Genomic DNA, 27,700 nt, shown 5'->3' with positions numbered 1-27,700 from the left:
AACGCAAAAACAAATACAGTTTATTACTAGAATTAAAATCTACTTTAATTTATGTATCTATAACAAGCTTAAACTCTATTCTATCTACAGCTTCAAAAAGAACAATTTTTCGTCAACTATGGGTAAAGTTATTAACAAATGAGCAGTTGGTGTGTACAACTGTGTATGCCAAGCATGCAGGTAGATTGAGGTTAGGGCGACGCCACTGCATGAAACCATGCAACTTTGAACTGTTTGATTGTTTATGATCTGTTTACATAAGGGGCTGTTCAAAAACCACGTAGACACTTGAGGAGGTTGTGGGTTGGCGAGTGTCTACGGTACATACAAATTTTCAAAAAAATCCATGGACGATCGTCTACGCGGAGAAGGGAGCCTCGGTCTACGTAGTTTATGAACAGCCCCTAAGAAGCAACGATACGAAACAAATTTAAACGCGTTTTTCTCGCCGCTTGCTGATTTCTTGCGTCACCAAAGGTCTCCTTCACTGCCGCTGATGGCAAGTCAGTCTCATAGCAGAAATCTCCCGTCACCTTTCATCAAATAGACCAATCTACAATGATTGATTCTTTTCATCGACGTTCTCTTTCGTTAATAACTCGGCTCCAAAAACATGTTCAGTTGTTCTTATCGTCCAATACGCTTAATAATACTTTCTTTTAACAGACTATGTAGACAAATTAGCCCGAAATATGAATACAGCAAAATTATTAACGAAAGAGAGAGTCGATGAAGAGAATCGATCAGTGAAGGAGTCCTTATTCGCGAGAAATCAACGTTTATAGTCATTGTTTGCATTTGGCCCATAAGCCCTTTTCACATGTTGCTCTAGAATTGTACAAAATTTATCGGTATGGTTTTGAGCCATTTGGCATTTTAGTGGAACGCATCTTATTGGAGTGTTCGCTTTAAAACTTCTGTTTCGTGAAGTAAAATGAACCAAATTCGTTGAAATTTATAGTCAAAACAAACCTTAGCTCAGTCAGAAAAGACGCAGTTATAAAACAACACCATGCTGGAGGCGCCTGGGGTCAATTCACAGCTCTCAATTAACAACTGAGGAAGTGCTCAAAGAACTCCTAGATGAGAGCCGGCGTAAGGTCTCAGTAGGGACATAATAAAGCCAAAGAAGAAGAAGAATAGCCAAAACATTGATTGAACGGCTTAAATATTAGTCAAATTCGTTCATGACAAAAAAGCTACATAAGTTTGATTTGTTTCACCATCTACGAAAATGTAAGATAGAAGGTGTACAATACCATTTTGGAATGGAAGAAGATGGCTACTGGAAGTTTTAAAAATTTCTTCAAATACTGTATTTTTTAACAGATATCCAGAAATGACAAAACTACTGGCCGCAAAGTAAGGAACCAATATTGCCAAATTCAAAAATCGACAATTTTCTTAGATGATGAAAACAACTCAAACTGGTTTAACTAATTTTATTAATGTTTGATGCGTTTAAAAAATCAATGTTTCGACTATAAACGAGATTTTTTTGACTAATTTGGATCTTCAAAAAGGGCACTGAAATTAAATGTGTTTTACTAAAATTGCTCCAACATCATACGTAAGAAGAACGCTGTACCTAGAAACATACCGACCACATGCATAATATCAGCAGTCAGCACAGTACATATCTTAATTTCAACCACATAATCAGCAATAGCTAGAGCAATGACGTCAATGATAACCACTGAGCAGCAACGAATTGTTATCCAATTCAACAGCTCAGAGTGGCCACTGAATTTTACAAATTGAAATCCTGGTTTTTCCCGGTTTTCCCCTGGTTCCTATTATATTTATGCCAGTTTTATATAAAACATCTGTGTATTGTAAAAAAGGAATACCCACTGTTAGATTGATTTTAATATATTAAGCTGAACATTACATTAGGTCCTAAGTAACATTGATCGATTCTCTTCATCGACTTTCTCTTACGTTTATAACTTGAGCACATAACCGTTTCTTGATCTGGTTGACGTATTAGATGCTAGATAAAAGCTTTTTTTTTATCGATCTGTGTGCTGAAAATACCTGGGAATGTCTTTCCATGGCCGTGGCGATACAAAGAGAAAGTCGACGAGGAGAATCTGTCAATGTTACTTAGGACGTAATGCAATGTTCAGCTTGATAAATAATGATAAATTAATGATAAAGCAAGTTAAATTATAAAAAAATAATTTAGTCAATTCAAAAATTGAACATTTTTCAAGATTTTGTACAAAGAAATTCAAAATTCTGGTTGAGTTGTTCAAGATTATGGGCATGGAATTTCTGAAAAATGTGATAAAATGAGATACCGTGGAGGCACCATATTCGAAGTGGTTCCTCAATGGACGCACTCAATAATGTTCGACTATTTTCAATCTTTATTTTTGAAGTTAGGTACTTCCGCAAATATTAGTTCCAGTGCTCTAGGGATAGTGATGGCGTACCAATGTTTTTTAAACATATCTTGACGAAATCGAGATGCAATCAAATATAGACTAGTGCGTCATCATTAAGGAACGCGTCATATATGGTACTGGCACGGTAGAGCGACCGATCGTCTAAAAAGTGTAACAGTGTTCAATAAAATCAATCTAAAAAAAATGAGAAATTTTCTAGAGTCTGTGGCATGAAAATTTTCAAGACTCCAAAATTAACAAAAATATCCAAAATGACAACATCGAACATCCCATACCGGAGAGAGTTTTTTAATTTGCTAAGCTAACGAAAAAATACGCATCTTCGGCTTGGAGATTGTTTAGCATTCTCACTTGAATAATTTTGGAAAAATATTACGATCTTGAACTTGACCAATTATCGAAACTTTGGGACATAGCTAAATTTTCGAGATCACAGACTTAATGTTTGGTATCCCGTACTAAGAAAAAGTTATGAAGACCGAGTTTGAAATATTCAAGATGCTAAGAGAAATCTAGATAGAGCTGAAATTAGGCCGAATGTCGCAAAGTGTAAACAAACTGAGGTTAATACATCACGTTGTACTACTATTAAAATGCTACAAAACGATATTAAAAAATCTTGGACAAATAATGTAGGGGAGAACAGTACATAACGCACCCGCGGGGTAAGACGCACTTTTTCGTTTTATTTTGAGTTTTTCTTGGAATTTTTAATCCAATTCTAGGATTTATTGTGCAGCATTTTGAGTTCAGATGCTATACTAGTGCTGCTTGATAATACAACAAAAAAGTTACGTTAAAGCCATGAAAAACACAAATGAAAGTCAGCTGGTGCGTTCTGCCCAGGGGGTGCGTTCTATACCATTCTCCCCTACATTCTTTAAAAAACGCAAAAATCATAAGGGCGAAACCAACTTTTTTTTTATTACAAATAGAGTTGGCTCTTACGGCTGCTTCCTCCCATATACATAGATGGGGCGAAACAGACATATTTTCTCAATACAAGGCGAAAGATATAATTTGAATCTTTTCACTACTCCTTGCAATTACATTGAAAACATTGTTAATCTGATCGAAATAAGCGAAAACACCCCAACACATTAATTTATCTGGAATCCAACAAACTGCAAAAGGTCGATAGTAATAATATGATAATATTTTTATTTATCTCACCATAATGCCAACCAATAACGTAATAATTAGAAACAGTTCAGTTTTAGAAATGGGTTTATATTTTAAATTATATTTAATTATTTTTGTTCGAAACTTCAGATTCATTTTTCTCAGTTCAAGCCCATTGCGACATTGGCTCTTGTTCCAGATCTATCTAGAAATATTCAATTCGAGATATTGGACTTTTTGATTTCTGATTTTTTTGATTTTGCGAGACAGATGGAAATTCAATTCAAGATTAATTTTTGGAAATTCAAAAGCAGTTTTTTCGTTTAAAACCGAAATTCTGTAAACGAAAATGTGTTTACTGTGTAGGGTAGGCAATAAGAATGCAATGAACACATTTTCATGAACGTAATTTTGGCTTTTAACGAAAAAACGATTTTGAATTTAAAAAAATAAAAATAATGATGTTCCGGAGACGAACCAGCGTTCGGCTGAAAGTCTCCTTAAAAAGATAACTAACTAACTAACTAAAAATAATGACGACCCCTTTCATCTTACTATAGGTGTACATTTTTTAAATAAAATTGCCGGTTTTATCCTGGATTTCCATTCCCGCTTCTTCCGGATCAGTGGCCACCCTGAACAGCGCATACCCAGATGCAACACCAGCAACGTAGGCATTTTAGTAACATTCCATTCAGCCCTGTAACGTGGTTGGATCACCTTTTCGTAATACGTTGCAGAATGTAAGATCTACCACCGATTCCCAGTTTTGACTACTTCAAACTTTGGGGACACGATTTTTCAGTAATCAAAGGAACATGGACAAGACTCGGCTTTGTCCATCGAGGATGATCTTGAAGCAAGGAAAAAATGAGTTAGTCTTCATCTATGTGATTCCTAATCTTCTATTCGTTATTCCCTACACTGTTCGAAAAAGTAATGTAAATTTCTGTTCAATATGATGCACATAAATGGAGCGTCACATATCATATACGTTTACATTATATATCATGTAAAGTTCTGACACATTTCATGCAATGTAGCAAATATTGTATACAAAAGCCCATCTTTGTAAACAACATTGTTTGCAAGTTGCTCCGTTGCGTGAAATGAAATACAAGTTTACATCACAATGTTTACATCACAATTAAAATTCAGAATTTTTATCTGTGTAGTTTGAAGTGGTTAAGACTAGGATTCTGATGCATGGTCATTATCGGTGTCATTCCTTCCTTAATTTTTGTTAAGGAATCAAATTTTGACTGACAAAGGGGTGCGCCTTTGGAGGGTGTTTCAACACTCCGAAGGGTATAAATAGCGGGACCTTTCAATTTGAGTCGGATCCATGCGATAAATGCAAGAATGACAAATGTACACTAATAGAATTCCACACATTTTTTATTGATGAATTTCCATGTAAAATTCCACATGATTTTCATGTGACCACACATAAACAGAATCCACCCAGAAGCACACATGAAATTTATGAGTTAAATGAATAGTACACATGACTTATATGTGTACACATATTAAGTATGTGTCCGACACATAGATATCATTTGTTGATCACATTGCTAAAAATCATATGTGGGACACATAAAAACAATCTTTGAAATGTTATCAGTGTAAACAAATCGATTACTTTATCATTTCTCAATAGTGATGGAGTAATACCAACAATCAATACGAAACTAACGATTTTAAATTGGCTCACCACTTTAGTAGCCTATTGGTCCCAAGCAAACGATTAACGTACCCTATTCTAGTTGAAATTCTATTACTACACTATGTTTGTTTTGATTCGCTATTAAAGTTTGACAGATAACATCAGGGGTGTGTGGATTCATGCAGAACATGCAGGGGTGAGTGAAATAGCTTGGGACTGCTTGGGACCGTTGTTCTGGTACTGAGTGAGCCAAAAATAATAATGATTTTCTTCGGGACCCAGTGGTCTTAGAGTTACCTCTATGGTAATACCACATGCACTAAACTAAGGACACTACAATAGATCAAATTACTGGTCGCAGTGGTGTTAGGACCCGAACAGAGGAAAAAAAAACATTACATTCAAATTGTATGTCTTGCCAAATTGTACTTCTGTTCCGATAAGTGGCATTAATAAAATTAATTCTATTTAATTTTGACAGTGGAGGCGGTAACACAAGATAGAGTTCTTTAAAAAAAAATATTAGATAACCATGGGTTCTTAAGGACAAGGTTGATAGAATCCACAAATGACAGTTGTCATGGTTGATTTGCCTTGTAAAATCAGTCATAATAGCGGCCATTTGTGGCTTCTATCAATCTTCTCCTTAACTTACATAGTTAATTAGCCAAAACATACCGATAAAGCTTGAATTCAAGTTGGTCAACCAACAGCCAAGATTTCAAAAAACTTTGATGCACTTCCTGAAAATTTACAGCTTATTGGGCATTTTTGGAGAAAACAAATCACGATCTATATTGGCGTTGACGGTACCGTCGAAAGATTATCTCTTCTTGAAAGGATTAACAGTTTCTTATGGGATGTTTCGGTGGAGTGAAGCGTACGAAATCCGCCATGTTTCACGCACAGTCTGACGTTTGCTTATGGATTTTACCATACACCGAAAATAGTTTTCATGTAGCTTCCATTGAAAACGCAAATGATTTTCATCCATAAACAAAATTAATGGAATTCATCTGAATTTCACACATTTATGCGATCACATTAATTTTTAATGATTTTTCATATGAATTTCATCGGCCTCATAATATTCATGTGGTTTTGTGGTGGGATTTTTGGCTATCTGATTACATGAAAGCTATGTGAAATTCACATGGTTTTCATCCATTAGATATGTGATAAATTATTTGAGTGTAGGAGAGCTACAGAGTAGCTGTCAAGGCCAAAACCTACTTTTGTTGGAAGTACCCCATTTGGCATAAACGTGAAAAAATGCATTGTATTGCCTTTTTCGAACATGGCTTCATTTTCAAAATAACGGCAAATACCCATTAAATGGTTATTTCCTGCCATGAAAAAAGAAGGCTTGAAGAATTATTTATCGGTATGAGTAGCGTTTTTCCGCATGTATGCCTAACGACGTTATTCCAAAAGGCATTATTCTAAATAGAATACTCCCCTTTTGTTCGATACTTTATGATGTATCAGGAGTACGGATTTTTGTCCCGTATATGATACAATCGATACAAACACTTCTGGAAGATGCTAACCAATGCATGAAGATTGTACACTATGTAGTCAATCAAATCAAACTATTTCACAAATGGTATGGATAATACCCCGAACACGTCGTTAAGCAAAATAACCAGACTTTTTTTTTAGGGTAGGCTATATGAGCCCCCTTAACGATGTAAAAATAAATACTAATGATCATGCTTGGCATCCACAGTTGTACACACCAACTGCTCATTTGTTAATAACTTTTCAGTCAGTTTTCGAAATTTGTTTTTCTTTAAAATAAATGATAGATTAGGATCATAGTTTACAATAGATATGCAAAGAGTAGGTAAATCTTAACATTTGAACCAACACCAATGAATGTTTACACTTAAAGTCCGAGATGTGCAGCGAGCATTTCTCACTTCACATTACAACGCAAAAACAAATACAATTTATTACTAGAATTGAAATCTACTTTTTTACGTATCTATAACAAGCTTAAACTCTATTCTATCTACTGCTTCAAAAATAACTATGTTTCGTCAACTGTGTGCAGAGTTATTAGCCAATGAGCAGTTCGTGACCAAAACTGTGCATGCCAAGCATGCTAATGATTATATATTAGAACAAATCTACTAATTATGTTCATGTCATTAGGGGATTGTGGGGCAAGATGACATTTCGTGTGTTCCTGAGGTGTTTTTTGATGGTCTTGCCCCATATGACCATCTTTTCCCATTTTTCCTTACATTTTCTGATGTAGTGTATGTAAATCATGGCTTCAAAATGACCAGTTCCCCATTCAGTTTTGTATGATGTCCTATTTTGTGAGGAACAAAAATAAAATTTCAATTATTTCTCCTACACGGTATGAAAAACGTACCCAAAAGTAAGTTCTTTTCACTCAACTCGGCACTATAGTGCAGGAACCCAAAAGTAGGTAAAGCGGGTCAAAGTAGTTTTCATTTACTTGCGTGCAATTCGTATGGAATTTTCCACTAGCTTTCTACCCAAAAGTAAGTTAGTTGTTCCCAAAATTAGGTAAATATGATTATACTCAACGTTGGGTTCCAACATTTACTACCCCTGTTGGGTGGTTTTGCTCTGTGGTTCTTGACAACAATAGAAGGAGAAAAGGAGACAAACTAGTCAAAAGTAGGTAAAAGTGAACTGGCCGTTGGGTACTTTTTTCCTACCGTGTATGCCTCCCCTTTGTGGCCCATATTCGCTACACGCTATTTCAAAACTACCCAAATTTGGGTAGAATCTACCCAGATCGGTCAAAACTGAACCTACTCAAAAATGGGTAAACGCTACTGGTTTTGTTTGCGGTTTCACGGTGTGATAAAAAGAATGAACAAACAAATTGCTTTTTAGCACACTTTCTAGAGTTGGTAAGGAGCGATCCATTAAATACGTGCTGCTCAAAGGGGGAAAGGGGATTCAACAATCTGTGATAAGCAATAGGTCTATTCCCGTGCTTGCATTTCTGTAAAATTCTGTACAGCAAAAAGCAAAAGTATATTCCCCTACCATCTATATTATTTTCATACAACAGAAACAGACCACAACTTACAGAAAGCTGCAGCAACCTTCAGCAAAAGCAAAAAAAAAGCAAGTACGGGAACAGACGTAATGAAATTCGGTAAAGTAAATAATGGGCGATTTTGAATCGAAACTCGGAAGATCAATCCTTTTGGGTCGATTCAGGCTTGCTTCCACTTACTTGCTATAAAAAAATGTTTTTCGGAATTATGAAATCATTTGATGTTATAATTGGCGAACCAGCCAATGGCTGAAAGCCTTGTAAATAAAGGAAAAAAAAAAAAAAAAAAAAAAATATAATAGTTACTTGTACTAGAAGAGGTCGTGAAATATGTGTTTGACACATAAAATCTGTAAATATTGCTTTCAGTGCGTCACAATCAGCGATTTCACGAGTGAACGCTCACGAATCGTAAGATCGCTGATTGTGACGCTCTGAAACCGAAATTGACAGGTTTTATGAATCAAATACATACTTTACACCCACTTCTTGTTACTTACTAGTACAACATATCATTATAACATCTAATGATTGCATAATTCCGAAAAATATTTTTTATGGCAAGTGAGTGGAAGCAACCCCGGTTTGATTAATCGATTTTTTGAATCGATCTCAGACACACCAACAATTTACTGGATCGATCATTATCTAATGATAATAATAATCTTATAATGCAATATATTTCTAAAGTTTAGAATCAAAAGGGCCTTTCTGCATAAATCGCTTCTGTTAACCAATGTTCTCTTTTGTTGGTCACATGGCTGGATAAACGTTTCTTGGTAAGTTTGCTGCTGTATTGGAAAAATTCCAAGAAATTGGTTCACCTAATTCTGGAGCCTTTTTGAATAGGTCCACTTGTGGATCAACAAATCGATTAACTTGCAAAATTGATGCATACTAGATAAACATTTCAAGAGGTCCTATCTGCATTGATCGATTCTCTTCATCGATTTTCTCTTTCGTTAATAATTCAGCTGCAAAACCATTCTCTGTTGCATTTGACGTTTTGGGGACGCTAGATAAGAAGCTCCTTTATCAAACTATGTGGTAAAATTAGCGCAAAATCTGTTTGCATAGCAGTGGTTATCAAAAGAGAAAGTCGATGAAGAGAATCGATCAAAGCAGATAGGACCATTTGAAATGTTCATCGAGCATACAATCTAAAGTGTAAAAATTAAATTAAAGGTTGTATTTCTCGCGCAACACGAGAAAAGGGCCTCTATTCATGGATTTTCTCTTTTGCGAATAACCCGACTGCAATTGCATTTTCCATCGAGTGTGTTGTTTCAGGCTACCAAGCTAACATCGTCTTCTGTCGAACCAAGCGGCGAGCATAGCGAAAAATTCGTTTATGTTAAGGTTAGGGACGTTAGGGTTGTTAGTTTGCGTGGGAGTGTTTTGATTCTTGAGAATTTTGTGTTTAATACCATTGTTTACGTTTGGTTGTTCCGCCTATTTCAATTGTTGGTCTAGAATTGATCATGGATATCATGAATCATGGATGGATAACGATGATACAGAGTGGTACCGCTGTTTGCGGATGAAGTTTAAGCCAGTATTATTTTTCTGGATTCCTTTATTCCTGGTAATTTGGTAATGAAGATACCATTTGCGGTCAGTATTCTTGCTATCAAAGACCAGTCATCCATCCGCAAAACGATACCGCTCTGTATGTATAGTTTGGCGTCACCAGTGGGCACCTTGCCAAACGCCCTATCTGCATTGATCGATACTCTTCATCGACTTTCTCTTTCGATAACCACGTTTATGCAAATGGATTTCGTGCTATTTTTGCCCACGGGACTGACATCAAATGTTTCCACTATGGGATTTCACAAATTTGACAGTACCCTCTTTACTGGTCTATTAATGTATGGCCTATAACAAACTAGAACATTTTAGAACAACTTTGCGGCTGTATTGCACATTTTACAACTGTAGCTTACACCGCATGTGTTTGTATTGCGTTGGTTGTAAGTGTGTGGGTGAAAAATAGCACACAACATAAAAATGCTGACTTACCAGCCCCTATTTTTTCCCAAATAGTTTGAAATGGAAATGTTTATCTAGCGTTCAAAATGACGAACACAATGAGGCTGGCTGATATTCCGCCATGTTATTCAAACCACGTCACATATCAAGTGTGAACTGGATTTTGTCATTTTTATCAAATGAAATTATGGTTGACTTCGTGGTAGAAAATCCGACAAAAAATGCTTCATGAATTCTACATTTATGTTTCAGCGAAAATATTGAGGATATCTAAAATACTAGTCACGCCTTTTGTTTTGAATCTCCCATTTGTTTACAAATTATGAGCTTTCAGTGGGACCAACAGTTCAGGGGCCCGCAGCTGTGTTGGCTCTTGTCGAGGCTAGGCAAACAAGATGGGGTTGCCAACTAGCTGTTATTTAGCACCACGGATGAGGTGAAGTGACTCGCTGTCACCAGTGAGGTGCCAGCCAAGAACAAAAGTCACCTCATGTGAGGAGACTTTCCATTTGATTTGCACAGAGAATCACCTCGCATGAAGTGACTATTTTCACCTTACCTCATTCGCGGCGCAGAATAGACCTCAATGGATAATCTCCCTATTCTGCGAGTCACGTTACCTCACCGGTGATAAAGAGTCACGTGATTGGCAGAATAAAGGGAAATGTTTTTTTCAGCTGAGTTATTCCCCCTTATTCTGCGAGTCACGTGACTCTCTCTCACCGGTGAGGTGACAATTGTCACCTCGTGTGAGGTGACTCTCCATGCAAATCAAATGGAGAGTTGTCACCTATTGTCACCTCACCGGTGAGAGAGAGTCACGTGACTCGCAGAATAAGGGGGATTAATTAAAGAGAGAGTCGATTATGAGAATCGATCAATGCATATATAGGAATTATTTAATTTTTATTTATATTTATCTAGAATTTCCAAGGGGTCTCTATCCTATAGTCGCTTTATTTAGTCTGCCGGATAGAATATAGATCTATCAAAAATCGGAACCAATTCAATATTTTGTAGACCAACAATTGAAAAGGTACTAAAAATTGATAGTTTTTTTTTCTCGCCAACCGAAAGCAAATTAACAGCATAACCGATAAGGGGAAACTTTTCCCAACTCGATGATGGTGATGGTTTGCGTAGGCAAGCCTTGAGTCACGTGAAAAGGGTTTCCGAAGTTTTCTGATGTTGGTCGTGATATGTTCGATTGGCTCCGCTATTTTACAACACAATTGGTTCCCGAGATTTTATCCGCCTATAAATATAGCTACTATACCTCTATCCCTGTCAAACACATATAGATGCACCATAACTCAAGTGATTTTGACATTTTTGGGCAATCTGACAAACAAATTCTGGACAAACTGACAGAGGTATGACAGAACAAAACTACTTACTCTTTCACACTTGCATCGCAGTGCGGAATACTAGAAAGAGTATTCTATTGCAGTCATCCTCACCCACTATATTCATAAATTTCGTGATTGTTGCCCCCGTGAGAATTTTTTCAACAGAAATCTAAACGCTTCGCCAAAATATTTCGCAACACTGGCGACAAAAACTAGTTTTCAGTAGCGGGTTCCTACTTGCATACAATGAATATTCATCCGTAAATTCAGTGAACGTCGAAAAGTTCATCAAATCCACGAAAGAACTTTTTGATACCGATTTGTTGTGTGCAATGTTGTGTGCAATGTTGCATGCAATAGTGGTGAATTGTAAATGGAAAGCTTTTACAGCTGAGCGTTCTGCTATTTCAAGCTGAAATTGCATTAGGTCCTAAGTAACATTGATAGATTCTCTTCCGTTAATAACTTGAGCAGATAACCATTTCTTGTTGTGTTTATCGTAGTGGATGCTAGTTGAAGATTTTTTTTTATCGATCTGTGAGCTGAAAATACCTGGGAATGTTTTTATATGGCTGTGGTGATGCAAAGAGAAAGTCGACGAAGAGAATCTGTCAATGTCACTTAGAACCTAATGCAATGTTCAGCTTGCAAATTTTGCTTTCTTGAAAACGATTAAAAGGCCAATCTTTCAAACAATGTGAAAACAGCAGGCTTATCATATTTAACATACCAACAGTCGAACAAAAGTACAGTAAAAATTTTCAACTTACCCTCATGGCTGCTATCCTTGGACAGGGTTTTGACCAGCTTCGGAGCGGTGTTGCTCTTGAGCCGCTCCACGTCCACCGGGCAGCACAGCAGCAATTCCAACAGTTCCTGGATCAATGGCCAATTCTTGGTGGTGATCCCATCGGCCAGCCACATGTGCACCAACGACCAGCCACCGGCAGCCATAAATTGACCCAGGAGTTCCGTTTCGGTGCACTTCAGTATTTGTATATAGATACACTTGGATACAAGTTTCTTGGAGAACTTTGCCATCAAGCTGTAAGAATAGAGAAAAACAATTGTAAGGTTCTGAACTGACAGCATCGTATTTAGTGAAAGCAATACTCACTTGGCAAGTCGTTTAACTTCGTTAGCACTGCGAATCCCTCCATTTGGGGCCAGAAGAACGCTCAGGCACACCAAAAGCTTCAGAGGGTCAATCCGTGGCTGTTGAGGTAAAAGAAACAAATTATTATTATTAGAAAAAAAAGTACTGCCACACAAAACTACTCACCATTTTGTCTTACAGCAAAGTCCGGGAAACCCTACAAAACTTGCTTAGTTTTACTTGATCGACTTGAATGCAATCTTGAACGTCATTCGATTGACGTACGCCAACTATCTGTCACTGTGGAGCTTTTCTCTCTACTGCTTCCTGTTCACGATTTCTAACTTCTCTCGATGACTTCCTTCTTCTTTACAACTTATTGATCTTCATGCATAAAACCATTTTGCGTCTTACTTTTCGCAATTCACAACTAAATAAAATTAAACAAAATCCTGTTTTAGTGCATCTTATCACTGACTCGACACTTCACTTCGACTGTTTTCTAAAAGCAGCTTCATTCCGAAGGTTTCAAGGGTCCCGATTATTTATGCTTAACTTTCACTATATTTTCAAAACATGGTGTATTTATTAATTCAACACATTAACGGTTCTTACCAAGGTGATAAATCAACCTTCATAGTCAAATCAATAAATGAAAGATTACCCGATCAGTGGTCGCATTTTTCGTAAAAATATGAATACCAGACAACCAAAGAGTAAAATATAAAAACAGCAATACTTTCTGCCCACTTCGTATGATACTTCGATGTTAGCTGAGGCAAAACCGGACCGGAAACTGAAAGTCGAAGCTTTCGTTAGGAGCTTTCAAATTGTACTGACGTCTGTCAAAATGGGTTTGCCACAGGGATGTCAAATTAAGTGAAGGTAGGGAGTTGTGTATTACTACCTAGTGCTACGCCCTGGGGTATGTTTTCAAGGTCATTCGATCAGATCATCAGATTCTGATATTCCCCTAAATTTGGTACCTAGATATCCTTAAAACCTTCGAAACCAGCTTACAAACTAACGCTCACTGTATTATGCTTAAATACTATAGAAAATTGTAACTCACTTGTAATGGTTTGAATTCTTCTCTGTAGTCTACTTAATTAGCAGACGTTTTCAAACTACTGATAACAGTCCATACATAATAGTCCTTTTTGCCGAAAATCTAGGCATAACGCAGCTACTTTCAGCTATTAAATTCCAACTTAGCTGCCACGTAATCAGGCTTTATTTCTCGAACGTCTTTTCTTGTAAGCGTTTTCAAAGATGGCGGCGTCGGCGACGATGACTAATGGGCAGATATTTTTACTATTTCCACAAGAGCCACCACAAACGGTCTCTTCTACGTGAAAACGTAGCCAATCTGCGAGAAAACGACGAAATAAACGCGAATTAACTACGATTGGTGGTCGAAACACTCGAAAAATAGCCAAAAACGGGTAAATGTGGGCGAAGCAAGATGGAGGAAAATTGCCTGAAATCCAATTGCTACAGCCTTGTGAAAAATCTACTTCTCGAAGAGCACAATCCAATACACGTCATAACTCACCAAGCGCTAAAGTCTTTCTGAACTCGCCGAACAAAACGATCGTCAAGGACCGATGCGGGCAAGCGAGAAAAGCTCTCCAGACTACAGCTGGGCGATATTGTGTACCTGCCTGGATGGCTAACATTTTCTAGTATGCCCACTGGGGAGGCGGGCTTTATGTGTGTAAACACTGTAAAATACGATTCCGCATTTTAATCTTTTAAGGCTCAAGACAACGTCACTCATTTTGGAGATTTCTTGTTTTTGAAATTGTTTACTGTTGTTTTACATCAACAGGCTGGATGAAGTCCCAATGATGTTAACCTTATCAACTATGGTAAAAAAAATACATTCAAGCATGGGCATAACATAAAAAACATATATCTTACATAGTCAGTTACTCCTGCCGGCGAAAAACAGAAGAAAACTTTCGACGAAGCGCATCACGGGAGAGATGAAAGTCGAAAACAGATGCAACTCTGTTGAATGTTCTCTGCAGTCCGCAAATCGCACCGTACGCTCCATAATTTGTGCGACGTAGAGGCAGTCTTAGGATAAGGTTATTACGAAGCGGTCGGGGTTGAACATTCAAGTCAATTTGCCTCAGGATAGCCTCGCAATCTGTCCTTCCCTGCAGGATATCGGCCACGGTTAGGGCTCTGCTTGTGTCTCTTCTAGTCCGGAGAAGTTCTAGGTCGATAAGTTGACAACGGCTTTCGTAACTGGGTAATCGAAACGGATCATTCCAAGGCAATCTACGCAACGCGAAACGAAGAAAGCGACGCTGAACAGATTCAATTCTCTCGGCACCGTTGTTGTAGTTTGGGTTCCAAACCGCTGAACAATACTCAAGCGTCGATCGAACAAGCGAACAATAAAGAGATTTTAGACAGTAGATATCAGTGAAGTTTTTAGCTATCCTAAAAATGAACCCTGAAGTTCTTGACGCCTTATCAACAACATATGCAATGTGTTACTTGAATGAAAGCTGCGAATCCAAGATCACACCCAAGTCTTTCACCTGATTCACGCGTTTGATTGTCGAGCCAAGCAGGTCATAGCTAAATATTATCGGTTGTTGTTTTCGTGAGAACGTAATAGCGGAGCATTTGGCTACTACCATTCTGTTTAACCTGCACCAACTAGTGAATACATTTAGTTGACGTTGAAGAAAGTGACATTCAGCAATGGAGCATATTCGTAGGAAGATTTTGAGGTCATCTGCATATGATAACCGAGGAGCTTCGATGACCAGATGCACGTCGTTGAAGTACAATAAAAAAAAATTAAGGGTCCCATGTGGCTTCCCTGAGGTATACCTGATGTGGCGAAGAAGCTAGCTGATCTGCAATCTCCTATGGCAACCTTTAGTTGCCAACCGGTAAGATATGATCGGTTGAATTGCCGGCTGATTGCTCGAATTGGCTCGTGTTGTGTATAATTCCGGCTCCGGGGTTCCAAAAACAGAAAGTCTCGTTGACGAAGAGACCTCTCAGGGGCATACATATTTAGCTGTGACAGCAGTGTTGGACAGTCAATGTCACCCGTAAGCAGCTTTCCAGCGAACATAGCTTAGGTGACCGTCCATCTCATCTCTAATGGCTCGATTCCCATGAGACTTCAACGCTCCTCGTACGGTGGCAAGTTCGTTGGGTCACGCCAGTTGAGGAAACGAAGAGCATATCTCACAAACTTGCATTGAACGGATTCAATTCTAGTGATCCAGCTAGCATAGAAAGAGCACAAAACAACTGAACTTGACTCCAATAAGGATCGCACAAGCGAGCAGTAAAGTGACCTGAGGCATAGCGGGTCACGAAACTCATCGGCAATTTTGAAAATAAAGCCCAATTGTCGGTTAGCTCTGGCGATGATGTCATTGTAGTGGATTCTGAAAGCGAGTCTGCAGTCCAAGGTAACTCCGAGATCCTTTATGTGCTCTACACGAGCAAGACAGCGTCCGTAGAGAACATAGTCAAACATGATTGGTTCGATTTTTCGGTGATAGGAAATAATGTTACATTTTTCTATGCTTAGACTCATCAAATTTCTTGAGCACCAGTCAGCAAAAATACCTAACATATTCTGGAGATCCCAGCAGTCCAAGAGGCTTTTAATAATTTTGTAGATTTTCGTATCGTCTGCATAGAAAACGCGGTATTTTTTTTTTTTTTTTTAACTCTTTATTTGTTCCAAATTCAAAATAAATTACATTTCATTTTTAACCTAGGTGCTCCAGTTACTACAGTAACTTACCAGCCTTAATTGTTATGATATATATCTAAGTGTTTTTACATTGTTCCTGTCTTGGCAATTCAGTATTTTAAACAGGTTTTTTAAACCTGCATGTCAGTATAACAATTGATAGCTTAAAACTAAATAACTAAAACTAAATCTTATCTAAGTATAAAGGGAATTAATCGTTGCAATTGAGGATTGTAACGATTTTTGCCGGAAATTATTAATTATTTTGTTGGACATTTGTGCTAAAGTCTCAACATTCGAAATTCTATGTACTTCGGTAGTACTGTACCAGGGAGGCAACTTCAAAATCATCTTCAGAATTTTGTTCTGAATCCTTTGAAGTGCTTTTTTCCTGGTAGTGCAACAACTAGACCATATTGGCACAGCGTAAAGCATGGCCGGTCTAAAAACTTGTTTAAATATTAGAAGTTTATTCGTCAGGCAAAGTTTGGATTTCCTGTTTATAAGAGGATACAAACATTTTATATATTTGTTACATTTGGCTTGAATGCCCTCAATGTGATCTTTAAAAGTTAATTTATGGTCAAGTATTAATCCAAGATATTTCACTTGGTTTGACCAGGAAATTGGAACTCCGTTCATAGTGACTATGTGACTACTACTAGGTTTCAAAAAGGAAGCCCTGGGCTTATGTGGAAATATTATAAGTTGAGTTTTGGAAGCGTTGGGAGAAATCTTCCATTTTTGTAAATAAGAAGAGAAAATATCTAAACTTTTCTGAAGTCTGCTGCAAATAACATGAAGACTTCTTCCTTTAGCGGAAATGCCTGTGTCATCAGCGAACAAAGATTTGTGGCAACCCTGAGGCAAATCAGGGAGGTCCGAAGTGAAAATGTTATACAATATAGGCCCAAGAATGCTACCCTGAGGAACTCCTGCTCTAACAGGTAGTCGATTAGATTTGGAATTTTGATAATTTACCTGCAGAGTTCTGTCAGTTAAATAATTTTGAACTAATTTCATAATGTAAAGTGGAAAATTAAACTTTTTCAATTTAGCAATCAAACCTTCATGCCAAACACTGTCGAATGCTTTTTCTATGTCTAGAAGAGCAACTCCAGTTGAGTGGCCTTCAGATTTGTTTGAACGAATTAAATTGTTAACTCTTAAGAGTTGATGAGTAGTTGAATGCCCATGGCGAAATCCAAACTGCTCATCTGCAAAAATTGAGTTCGTATTGATGTGAAGCATCATTCTATTCAAAATTATTTTTTCAAAAAGTTTACTTATTGAAGAAAGCAAACTTATTGGACGGTAGCTAGAAGCTTCAGCTGGATTTTTATCCGGCTTCAAAATTGGAACAACTTTTGCATTTTTCCATTTATCAGGAAAGTATGCCAAATGGAAACATCTGTTAAATAATTTTACCAGGAAAGACAAGGTACTCTCTGGGAGTTTTTTGATGAGGATATAGAAAATTCCATCATCACCTGGAGCTTTCATATTTTGAAACTTTTTAGTTATAGACCTTACTTCGTCCAAATCAGTCCCCCAGGAATCATCAAAAATATTTTCCCGAGAGAAAATATTCCGAAAATCCCGAGCAACCTGATTCTCAATAGGACTAGTAAGACCCAAACTGAAATTATGGGAACTCTCGAATTGCTTAGCAAGTTTCTGAGCTTTTTCCAAATTTGTGATCAAAATTTTACCACCTTCTTTAAGCGCTGGAATTGGCTTTTGAGGTTTTTTCAAAATTTTTGTGAGTTTCCAAAAGGGTTTGGAACTCGGGTCTAATTTAGAAACATTATTTTCAAAAGTTTTGTTCCTCAGGGCAGAGAATCGCTTTTTAATTTGTTTTTGCAAATCCCGCCAGATAACTTTCATGGCAGGATCTCGTGTTCTTTGAAATTGTCTCCTACGGACATTTTTAAGACGGATCAAGAGCTGAAGATCATCGTCTATTATAATTGAATCGAATTTAACCTCGCATTTTGGTACTGAGGCAGCTCTTGCTTCAACTATAGAAGTAGTAAGAGATTCAAGAGCATAATTAATTTCATCTTTGGTTTGCAAAGGAATGTTTGGATCGAAGTTATATTCCATAAATGTTCGATATTGCTCCCAATCAGCCCTATGGTAATTGAAAGTAAAGCTGTTGGGATTAGAAATTATTTCTTGGGATATTTCAAAAGTTACTGGAAGGTGATCAGAACCGAAGTCAGCATGGGTAACCAATTGGCTACAAAGATGACATGAATCAGTTAAGACCAAATCAATAGTTGAGGGATTTCTTGCAGAAGAAAAGCATGTTGGGCTGTTTGGATATTGAATAGTGTAATAACCTGCAGAACAATCATCAAACAGAATATTACCATTGGAATTGCTTTGAGCATTATTCCATGAGCGGTGTTTTGCATTAAAATCACCAATAATGAAGAATTTAGACCTATGACGGGTAAGTTTCTGGAGGTCACCCTTGAGAAAATTCTTTTGCTGGCCTACGCATTGGAATGGCAAATAGGCAGCTATAAACGTAAGTTGTCCAAATTTTGTTTCAACAGAAACTCCCAAAGTTTCAAAAACTTTGGTTTCAAATGAAGAAAGAATTTTATGCTTGATTCGTCTATGAATAATGATGGCAACGCCACCACAGGGTCCATCAAGACGATCATTTCTATAAATCAAGTAATTTGCGTCCTTCTTAACCTTATGGTCAGGTTTAAGGAAAGTTTCAGTTATAACGGCAATATGCACGTTATGAACTCTCAAAAAATTAAATAGCTCGTCTTCATTATCTTTAAGAGATCGAGCATTCCAATTTAAAATGTTTAATGCTTTAAAATCCATTACTGAATTTTAAAGTCATGACAATATTATTAGCAAATTTTACTCCAGTTTGAATAGCATCAAACATGGAGTTAGATTTAAGCATATCAGAAATCATGTCAATTAATGAATTCTGTAAAAATTCCATTTTAGGAGCAGTAATGCTTCCTAAGTCAAAATTGTCAAAATTTCCGTTAGAACGTTGGTTAGTATTTTGATTTCTACCCGCTGCAATAGCAGCATAGGTAGCTCCATTAACTCGCTGAACATTGTTAGCAGCGAGGGGAGTAGGTACAGATGAAACATTTGAAGCAGGGGTGATATTTGTACCTACGGGTACGAATGTAGAATTTGTTCCTCGCTGACCGTTGTTAACAGCAGAGGAATTTATACCTGGTCGGAAACGTGGAGCGTTTCCTACCTGTCGGTTAGAACGAGATTGTAGGATCGCTTTGCGAGTCTTACATTCCCAAAAATTGGATTTGTGGTTTTCACCACAATTTGAACATTTAAATTTCTTAGGATCTTCCTTCACAGGACAGTCGTTCTTTGCGTGAGAGGAATCACCACAATTCATGCATTTAGCTGGCATGTAGCAATTTTTAGTTCCGTGACCCCATCCCTGGCACTTACGGCACTGAGTGAGGTTTTGAAAATTTCCTCCAGTCTTCCTGAAGTGTTCCCACTTCACTCGGACATGGAGCATAAGGCTAGCTTTTTCTAAGGCCTTAAGGTTGTTTAGTTCACTAGACTTGAAGTGAACTAAATAAAAATCATTAGAAATCCCGTTGCGCGAATCGCCAGGACGGGATTTCATTTTCATTTTGATTACTTGGAGTGGCACAACTCCAAGTAATTTTGCCAGTTCATCTTTGATCTGATCCAGGGATTCACCACTGGGCAGTCCTTTCATGACAACCTTGAACACACGTTCAGTTTTGGTGTCGTAAGTAAAAAATTTGTGCTTCTTCTCAGTAAGATACTTGAGAAGACATTTAAATCCGTCCAAGGTTTCAGCCAATACACGGCATTCACCCCGACGTCCAATTTGTAGTGAAAACTTAACTTTCACGAAATTCAAAAGTTCCATGCGAAGAGCATGGAAATCGGTAGTGGTTATCACAATAGGGGGAATCTTTTCCTTCTTGGCATTAAGCCGGGAAAGTTTACTAGAATTTTTCTTGGATGATGGATCATTCTCATCATCCGTGAGCAAATCAAATTGATTACTCAAATTAATTTCTTCAGAAGGGGGGTCAAGAGTTTGCCCCTTTCTTTTGCGTTTAGGCGCCATGGCGGCAGTAAATTTTTTATCCAAATCGACTTCCAAGCAGATTACTATAAGAATCTGAAGGATCGAAGAGGAATTTTCCAAATCGATATCCAAGAAGGATTACCTCGGGTAGGGTCCAAACAAGGATCGAAGAGGAATAAGAGGAGTTGAACAAGGTAGAAAAATTTTACAGCTTGAGCACTGAAAAGTGCTGTTTAAATTTGTTGTAGCTTTAGGTAGTAGTAACACTTCCTTAAGCAAAAAGCAAATAGATCCGCACGGCAAGAGAGCACGATGCGGACTGGAGAAAACGCGGTATCCTGATGGTATCAGCAAGGCGACATCGTTTAAAAAGATCGAAAATAGTAGCGGTCCTAGGTTACTGCCTTGCGGGACTCCCGAGTTGTTTGAAAAACATCCGATTCCGACGCGCCAATCTTGACATGTACATAGCGATTCACCAAGTAAGATCTGAACCAATCCACAGCAGTTGACGAGATGCCAAGTATCTCCAGCTTGGCCAGCAAGATATTATGGTCCACCGTGTCAAATGCAGCTTTTAGATCCATATACGTAGCATCGACATGCCATCCTGAATCCATGCATCGCAGACAGTTAGAAATGAACTGCACCAGGTTCGTGGACACGGAGCGCTTCGGGTAGAAACCGTGTTGTTCTGTATGGATATAAATTGTGCAGTGTGCGAACAGAGCACCATTTATGATAATCTCGAACAGATTTGAGCAGGCACACAGGGAGGTGATTCCACGATAATTTATGACATTCCGTTTATCTCCTTTTTTGTACACTGGGAACAGATAAGAAAGTTTCCAGCGGCAGGGGAACTCACATTGCTGTGCCGAGATATTGAATAGCCTCGCAAGTGGAAGGCAGAGATTGGCTACACAACATTTTAGAACAGATGACGGAATGTTTGTTTTGATTCGCTATGAAAGTTTGACAGATAAAATGAGGGGTTAGTGGATTTTCCTATGTTTCGAGGGGTGAATCGATTAGCTTGGGACCGAAGAGAGTACCAGAACTGAGCCAAAAAGTTGAGCACGTTTCTTCGGGACCTTCTAGTCTTAGAGTTACCTCTATGATGGTATTACACATACATTCACACACAAGCCATCCGAAAATTTAAAGCAAGTATTTCATGATTTTACATAGTAAATGTTCTGGGTAAAACACTTTCACTACAAACGAAGTGACAGACGACTAACTGGCGAAGAAATCCATTTAAATAATGTGGTTCACTGTAATAGAATTTTCTTGGAAGCTTGTGCCATCATCCACCAGATGGGTTAGTTTTTTTGTTTTGATTTGAACAAAGTTGATTTTGTGTACAATGATTCTTTGACAGTGTGCAAAGAGTGCGTATCATTTTGTCATTTTTTTATGCATTTCAGTTTTGAGTAGAGTGAAAGAGATAGAACCAAAACATTCTAGTACATTTGGTGAACATGCTAGTTCAATCAACAATCAATACGAAACTAACGATTTTAAATTGGCTCACCACTTTAGTAGCCTATTGGTCCCAAGCAAACGATTAACGTACCCTATTCTAGTTGAAATTCTATTACTACACTATGTTTGTTTTGATTCGCTATGAAAGTTTGACAGATAACATCAGGGGTGTGTGGATTCATGCAGAACATGCAGGGGTGAGTGAAATAGCTTGGGACTGCTTGGGACCGTTGTTCTGGTACTGAGTGAGCCAAAAATAATAATGATTTTCTTCGGGACCCAGTGGTCTTAGAGTTACCTCTATGGTTCAATCTAGTAGTAGTGTTGCCATGTGGTACAATCCAGTAGTAGTGGTGTTGCCATTTGGTACACTGAAAAATTGCAATAGCAGGTTAGTCACCAAATTTTTCGAGCCGCTCCGTCTGTCACTTCGTTTGTGCTTTCACTGCATTTACTTACTTGTGTTCTTCGTAGCATACCACAATTTCACGTAATCGAATACACAAAATTAATATAAACTGCGAGATAAATTGCTGGTAAAATCTCTTGGTGAACGCAATAAAACACCAATAAAATCACTTGGACTTCACAGTTTTGCTAGCGAACGTAAAAGAATCATTGGGCCGTATGAATAAAAATAGTTTACTTTACTTTCCCGTGCTTTTCTTACGGGAAAAGTAAAGTAAACGCTTTTATTCATACGATCTATCGAACAAGTTTTGCCAGATGTAATGCCTCTAGTACACTGATAAAACAGCAAAGGTTTTATTTATATGATTTCACACATAACTTTTATAAAACAACCCACACATAAATTTTAAAAACGACACATGAACGTCATATGTCTTACTTATGCCAACTCCCGACCAACCATTTCGTTAAATTTCTTTAATTTTCGATTTATCGATCTTCAAAGACATTCAAATGAAAAATCGATAGCGATCATCACCATTTAATGAATAAATGTAAAGATACTAAAAGCCTGATCGTGAATCATTTATAAACATCTTTATCAAAATGTTGCTACTAATCGTTACAGGTTACGCTCTAATCTCGAACTTCTTCGGATTTGTCATATTTTATAATACGTTTATTCTTGTGGAGAGTAAAACCATAGAGGTAACTCTAAGACCACTGGGTCCCGAAGAAAATCATTATTATTTTTGGCTCACTCAGTACCAGAACAACGGTCCCAAGCAGTCCCAAGCTATTTCACTCACCCCTGCATGTTCTGCATGAATCCACACACCCCTGATGTTATCTGTCAAACTTTCATAGCGAATCAAAACAAACATAGTGTAGTAATAGAATTTCAACTAGAATAGGGTACGTTAATCGTTTGCTTGGGACCAATAGGCTACTAAAGTGGTGAGCCAATTTAAAATCGTTAGTTTCGTATTGATTGTTGGTAAAACGCTGTCCAGACTGGAGAGTTATAACATGTTATAACGGTTGTCAAAAAAATGCAACACAAAAACCACCATCAAGATAGCGCTATAACATGTTATAACTCTGTAGTCTGAACGTACTATAATAAATATATTTAAAGTTATTTTTATTATCAATTGAATTAACGCCCAAGCGCAATGACGGCGGAAGCGGAAAAGCGCGATCTGAGCAAGCCTACTTGTCGGATTTAAAACTAGTTAGATCCAAATCGACTTCGGTTAGTCATCTTGATGTCATTAGTGACAACTGTCAAACTTTCCGTTTCCGTTCCGCTTCCGCCCACATTGCGTTTGGGCCTTTAATATTTAAAATAATAGTAAGGAGAAAACAACTATTTTGAATGGTAATGGTTCTTAACAACCCATTATTTGTAAGGTTCACTTCCAAAGAACCATAATACATAAGGTTAAAACCTCGGTCGAGCCAACCGGTGAACACTCGTGTTTATTGCAGTTACCGTGGGGACGTAATTTGTGATTAGTCCCGGTCCCTTTCAAATTGTATCATTATTTATGTACGGTCCTTATATTTGAAATGACGTTTCACATTCATCTAGTGATGGCCGATTTTCATTCGAATGATCGAATAATCGATTAACGAACCGAAAAGTAAAATATTTGTAATCGGTTATATCATGCCGATATAAGCATTAACTTCTCCAGAGGATCATCACAGATCGTTTCAAACATGTGCTGCACTCTCATTGGTGGAAAAATGACATCACAGCGAACAAAAAATAATCGATTAGTTGTTAATCGAATAATCAAAAAAATGGGACATCTCTGATTTTGGTGTGATTGTTTTGATAAAAAAGCGCGCAAAATTTCATCTGTACCGAGGGGGCAGCAAAACCACAAAATTACCTTGCATACTGGGGGTATTCATTGGATGAAAGGGACCGTGAAAGAGGACACTAAAATTAAAAGTTTTTCTTCCGACAGTTTCATCTTAGTATTTATCTTTGGTCGAGCCCTCGGTTAAAACTTTATCACACAAACGTTCATGTAAAGCTCCATAACAATTTCAGTTAAAGTTTGGCAGGGATTATAAACAATTTTTAACCATTTTTAGTAAGGTCATGTTATGGTTCGCGTAAATGCGGGTGGCACTGCCAGTGTGTCGTGTCGAGTGACTTACCCCTTGTATTACACGGTAGGATCTAAGAGGAAGAGGACACAACTGGAATCTTACTCTTTTATATCTATCTCAATCTCTATCAATATCTATCTCTATCTTACGTAATTCAAATATCTCGAGCTGGTTCGCGTATGACAGAAAAGTGGTTCGTTTTCGCCTCCGTATTGTCTCCTCTTCTCTTAGGGCTGCAAATCCCACCACAAAATCACACGAATATTATAGGGCAGATGAAATTCATATGAAAAATCACATTAAATTAATGTGATCGCATAAATGTTATGTGAAATTTAGATTTTGGATGAAAATCATGTGTGTTTCCAATGGAAGCTACCTGAATCCTATTTTCGGTGTAAAACCCTTGGGCTTTTAACTTTATACCGATAATATAATGCGGGCATGTCATTTTAGGCAGTGAACCATTTGCTGAGTTAAACCTGGAGTTAAATTTAACTCGTGGTTAAAAGCTAGGTTAAAAGTGACATTTCTAAAGTTATTTTCTATGTTCGAAAATCCCCGTGATGTGGATCGACCGGTTTTCGAGCCAAGGTTGTCAAAATTTAACTTCTTGTCAAATTTTAACCAAAACTTAAAAAAAAATCGCCAAATGGTTCAGAGCCTTAAGTTCAGTGCTCGGTTCAGTGTGGAAAGCTGTAGGATTGATTTCGTCTGCACGGCCAACTCAAATAACTCAGCGACTGTATTCAATTGACTCAGAGCATCTTCTTTCCAAACGAAATTTACTCATATTTGAAAGTTTTCTTTCAAAATGTGAGTAATTTTCGTATGGAAAGAGTAAATTTCGTATGATCCAATTGAATTCAGTCGTTGAGTTATTGGAGGTTGGCAGTGCGTCCTTCGTTTGTTACAATGCCATAAGCGTGCACGGGATTTTGTTTCCGTGTAGGCGGGATATTTCCACGTTCAAATCTGCACAGCCCTATATTTTGGTTAGAAATTGATTCGAAAGTTCGAAACATGTCATTTTTTCGGTTTTCTGAAAAAGCTCAAAAAGGTTTGTTTTCCCCGAGTTTTCCTTTCCCTCTTTCCTTCTCCTTGATATAGCACCATACAAAAATTTGTGGATGTTTTTTTCGACCCCCAAACGCAGTGACGGACAGCCAGAGCACTAGAACAATCGTCGGGTAGTAGTTATCTTTCCGTAAACCATCTTGTTGTTGTGTCGCGGACGGCAGGTCCCAAGGAAGGATTCCATCTCCATTTACGGAAATAATATTTGCACCTGAACCGTCATTGTTGGCATTCGGTTTGTTAGGAGCCCGTGAGAACTAAACTACGAAAACATGTCGGCCGAACAAGTGATCGATTTGGTGGGTGACGAAAATGACGACGTGATTGTGATTGATGACAGTCCCAAGACCAGCATATCCGAGGATTGTCCAATGCAGGATGCCGATCGAGCCGATGAGCCGGAACAGAAGCCCTTCGAGTCTCAGGTACCCATCCCAGTGGATATGGACATGGAGGACGAAGTAATCCCAATCAACAACCAAACGTGAGTACTGCAGATATGGCTTTTTTTTTCTTGAGAAAATTGTTATCACCCTGATATGACGCAATATTCGGTAAACAGACCTACGGAGAATTTTGCTAAAATCTATAGCAACAGGGATTTCACAATCTAGTTGTCCCGATAATGGTTTATGAAAAATGTGCAATTCTCACACCTACGCATTTACAGTTAACCTAGAAATATTGAACGATCAGCGTACTTCTCCATAGGGGGGCTATAGAGTTTTATGCGTTTTATGTCTCTATGTGTACTTGTATGTACGTCATGATCAGCACATAGGTACTTATCTCCCACCGTTCGATACCTTTGCCCTCGAATGGTGTTTTTGTTCGATGATATTCTAATTCTTCTGCATGGCTAACTATATAAGTAGACGAATAATTGAGTTTTTCCATGCTACAGATGATTTTGACACACCCATCTAGATCTTTTGTTATACCTACCAGTAAATAAGCATGATCTCGCATGTGCTGCCTTTGCATTGTAGCGTGCTAGTAGGTAATGCATGACCAGATGTTTTAGATGGAAGCAGCTGATTGCTGGTTTTCCATCTTCGGAGTAGCATGTGTGTATTTTTTGTTTAACCTTCCATTTTTGGCCTGGAAATACTGTGTAAATTTTTTCAAATGCATAAAGCAAGAGTAATCTATATTATCATTCAACAAAATTACAGTCAAACAAGAATTGAAACAAAAAGGGAATTAGTTTTTATAGGCATGCTCAAATTAGGTCTCCTTCAGCTCTCTATGATACAGAAAGATCTCCAATCACCGAACAAGAAACAAGAATTTGCTTAATTTCTCTCAAAGCTCTTTAAAATTCCATTTAAATGTCACGGAATTATCTTAGTATAGTCCTTAGAATTTAGAAACCTTGGAATTCTCTAAAATAAGGTTCCTGGGAAATTCATCTTAGAATTGTCTTAATGTTCTTATCAGAATGGTCTAGGAATTCAAGATTTTCCTGAAAATTCCGTTGGAACAAACCTCATCTCTAAAGTATTCTCTCCAAATTCCATGAGAAGGACTGCTACTCAGAAGTTCTTTTGTATTCTCCTGAGAATTTCTTTGGAACCCTGAAATTCTCAACCATTCTCCTAGGATCTCTCTTGAAACTATCTTTAACATTAAAATTCGTTTCTCTTGGAATTATTATCGACATTCCCTTGAAAGTCAGTCCACATAGTTTGCGTTGATGGATTGATTGATTGATTAATTAACATTTGAGAGATTCTTCGTTTTTGCAAAAGAGTAAGAAGGTATCGAAAGAGGCCTCGTTGGCTGAATATTGCGTAGCTACAGTGTTATAGTGTTGTTTACTTAGAAAATCTATATATTTATTTAATTTGATCACTATGGGCAGTCTATGTTTTTTTTTGCCAATTAAGCTTGTGGTACGGTCAATTCCCTTTGAATTCTCACAATTCCCTTAGTATACTCGCTGCAATCTCTTAAACGTTGCCTTAGAATTCTCTATTTTAACTTGATTGATTGATTGATTGATTGATTAATCTTTATTTAGGAGGCTTTCAGCCTAAGGCTGGTTCGCCTCCAAGTGTATTTTTTTTTAACTTTGCCAGCCCACGGCTGA

General features: G+C 37.7%; 2 protein-coding genes across 2 annotated transcripts in view; one reads left to right on the top strand and one right to left on the bottom strand.

Annotated features, from left to right (window-relative positions):
• LOC135699009 (muscle M-line assembly protein unc-89-like) overlaps positions 1-14,248 on the bottom strand; it is a 42,909-nt gene extending 28,661 nt beyond the window's left edge. Inside the window, exons 1-4 of the mRNA XM_065219184.1 lie at positions 13,755-14,248; positions 12,869-13,112; positions 12,704-12,801; positions 12,357-12,631 (exon numbers count right to left, since the gene is read on the bottom strand). Coding sequence (XP_065075256.1) covers positions 12,357-12,631; positions 12,704-12,801; positions 12,869-12,871 — 376 coding nt within the window. The 5' untranslated portion in view covers positions 12,872-13,112; positions 13,755-14,248. The remainder of the gene's footprint in view (positions 1-12,356; positions 12,632-12,703; positions 12,802-12,868; positions 13,113-13,754) is intronic.
• Positions 14,249-25,720: 11,472 nt separating this feature from the next.
• LOC135699012 (dnaJ homolog subfamily C member 7-like) overlaps positions 25,721-27,700 on the top strand; it is a 43,010-nt gene continuing 41,030 nt past the window's right edge. Inside the window, exon 1 of the mRNA XM_065219191.1 lies at positions 25,721-26,092. Within this exon, the coding sequence (XP_065075263.1) occupies positions 25,881-26,092 (212 nt within the window). The 5' untranslated portion in view covers positions 25,721-25,880. The remainder of the gene's footprint in view (positions 26,093-27,700) is intronic.

Source organism: Ochlerotatus camptorhynchus, unplaced genomic scaffold, assembly GCF_037179485.1.
Source record: "Ochlerotatus camptorhynchus isolate MF236.1 unplaced genomic scaffold, CSIRO-AGI_Acam_v1.1 ptg000101l, whole genome shotgun sequence".
In the NCBI taxonomy this organism is placed as follows: Eukaryota; Metazoa; Arthropoda; class Insecta; order Diptera; family Culicidae; genus Ochlerotatus; species Ochlerotatus camptorhynchus.
The sequence above is the reverse complement of the archived record's forward strand: the minus strand, read 5'-3'. Positions and strand labels throughout refer to the sequence as shown.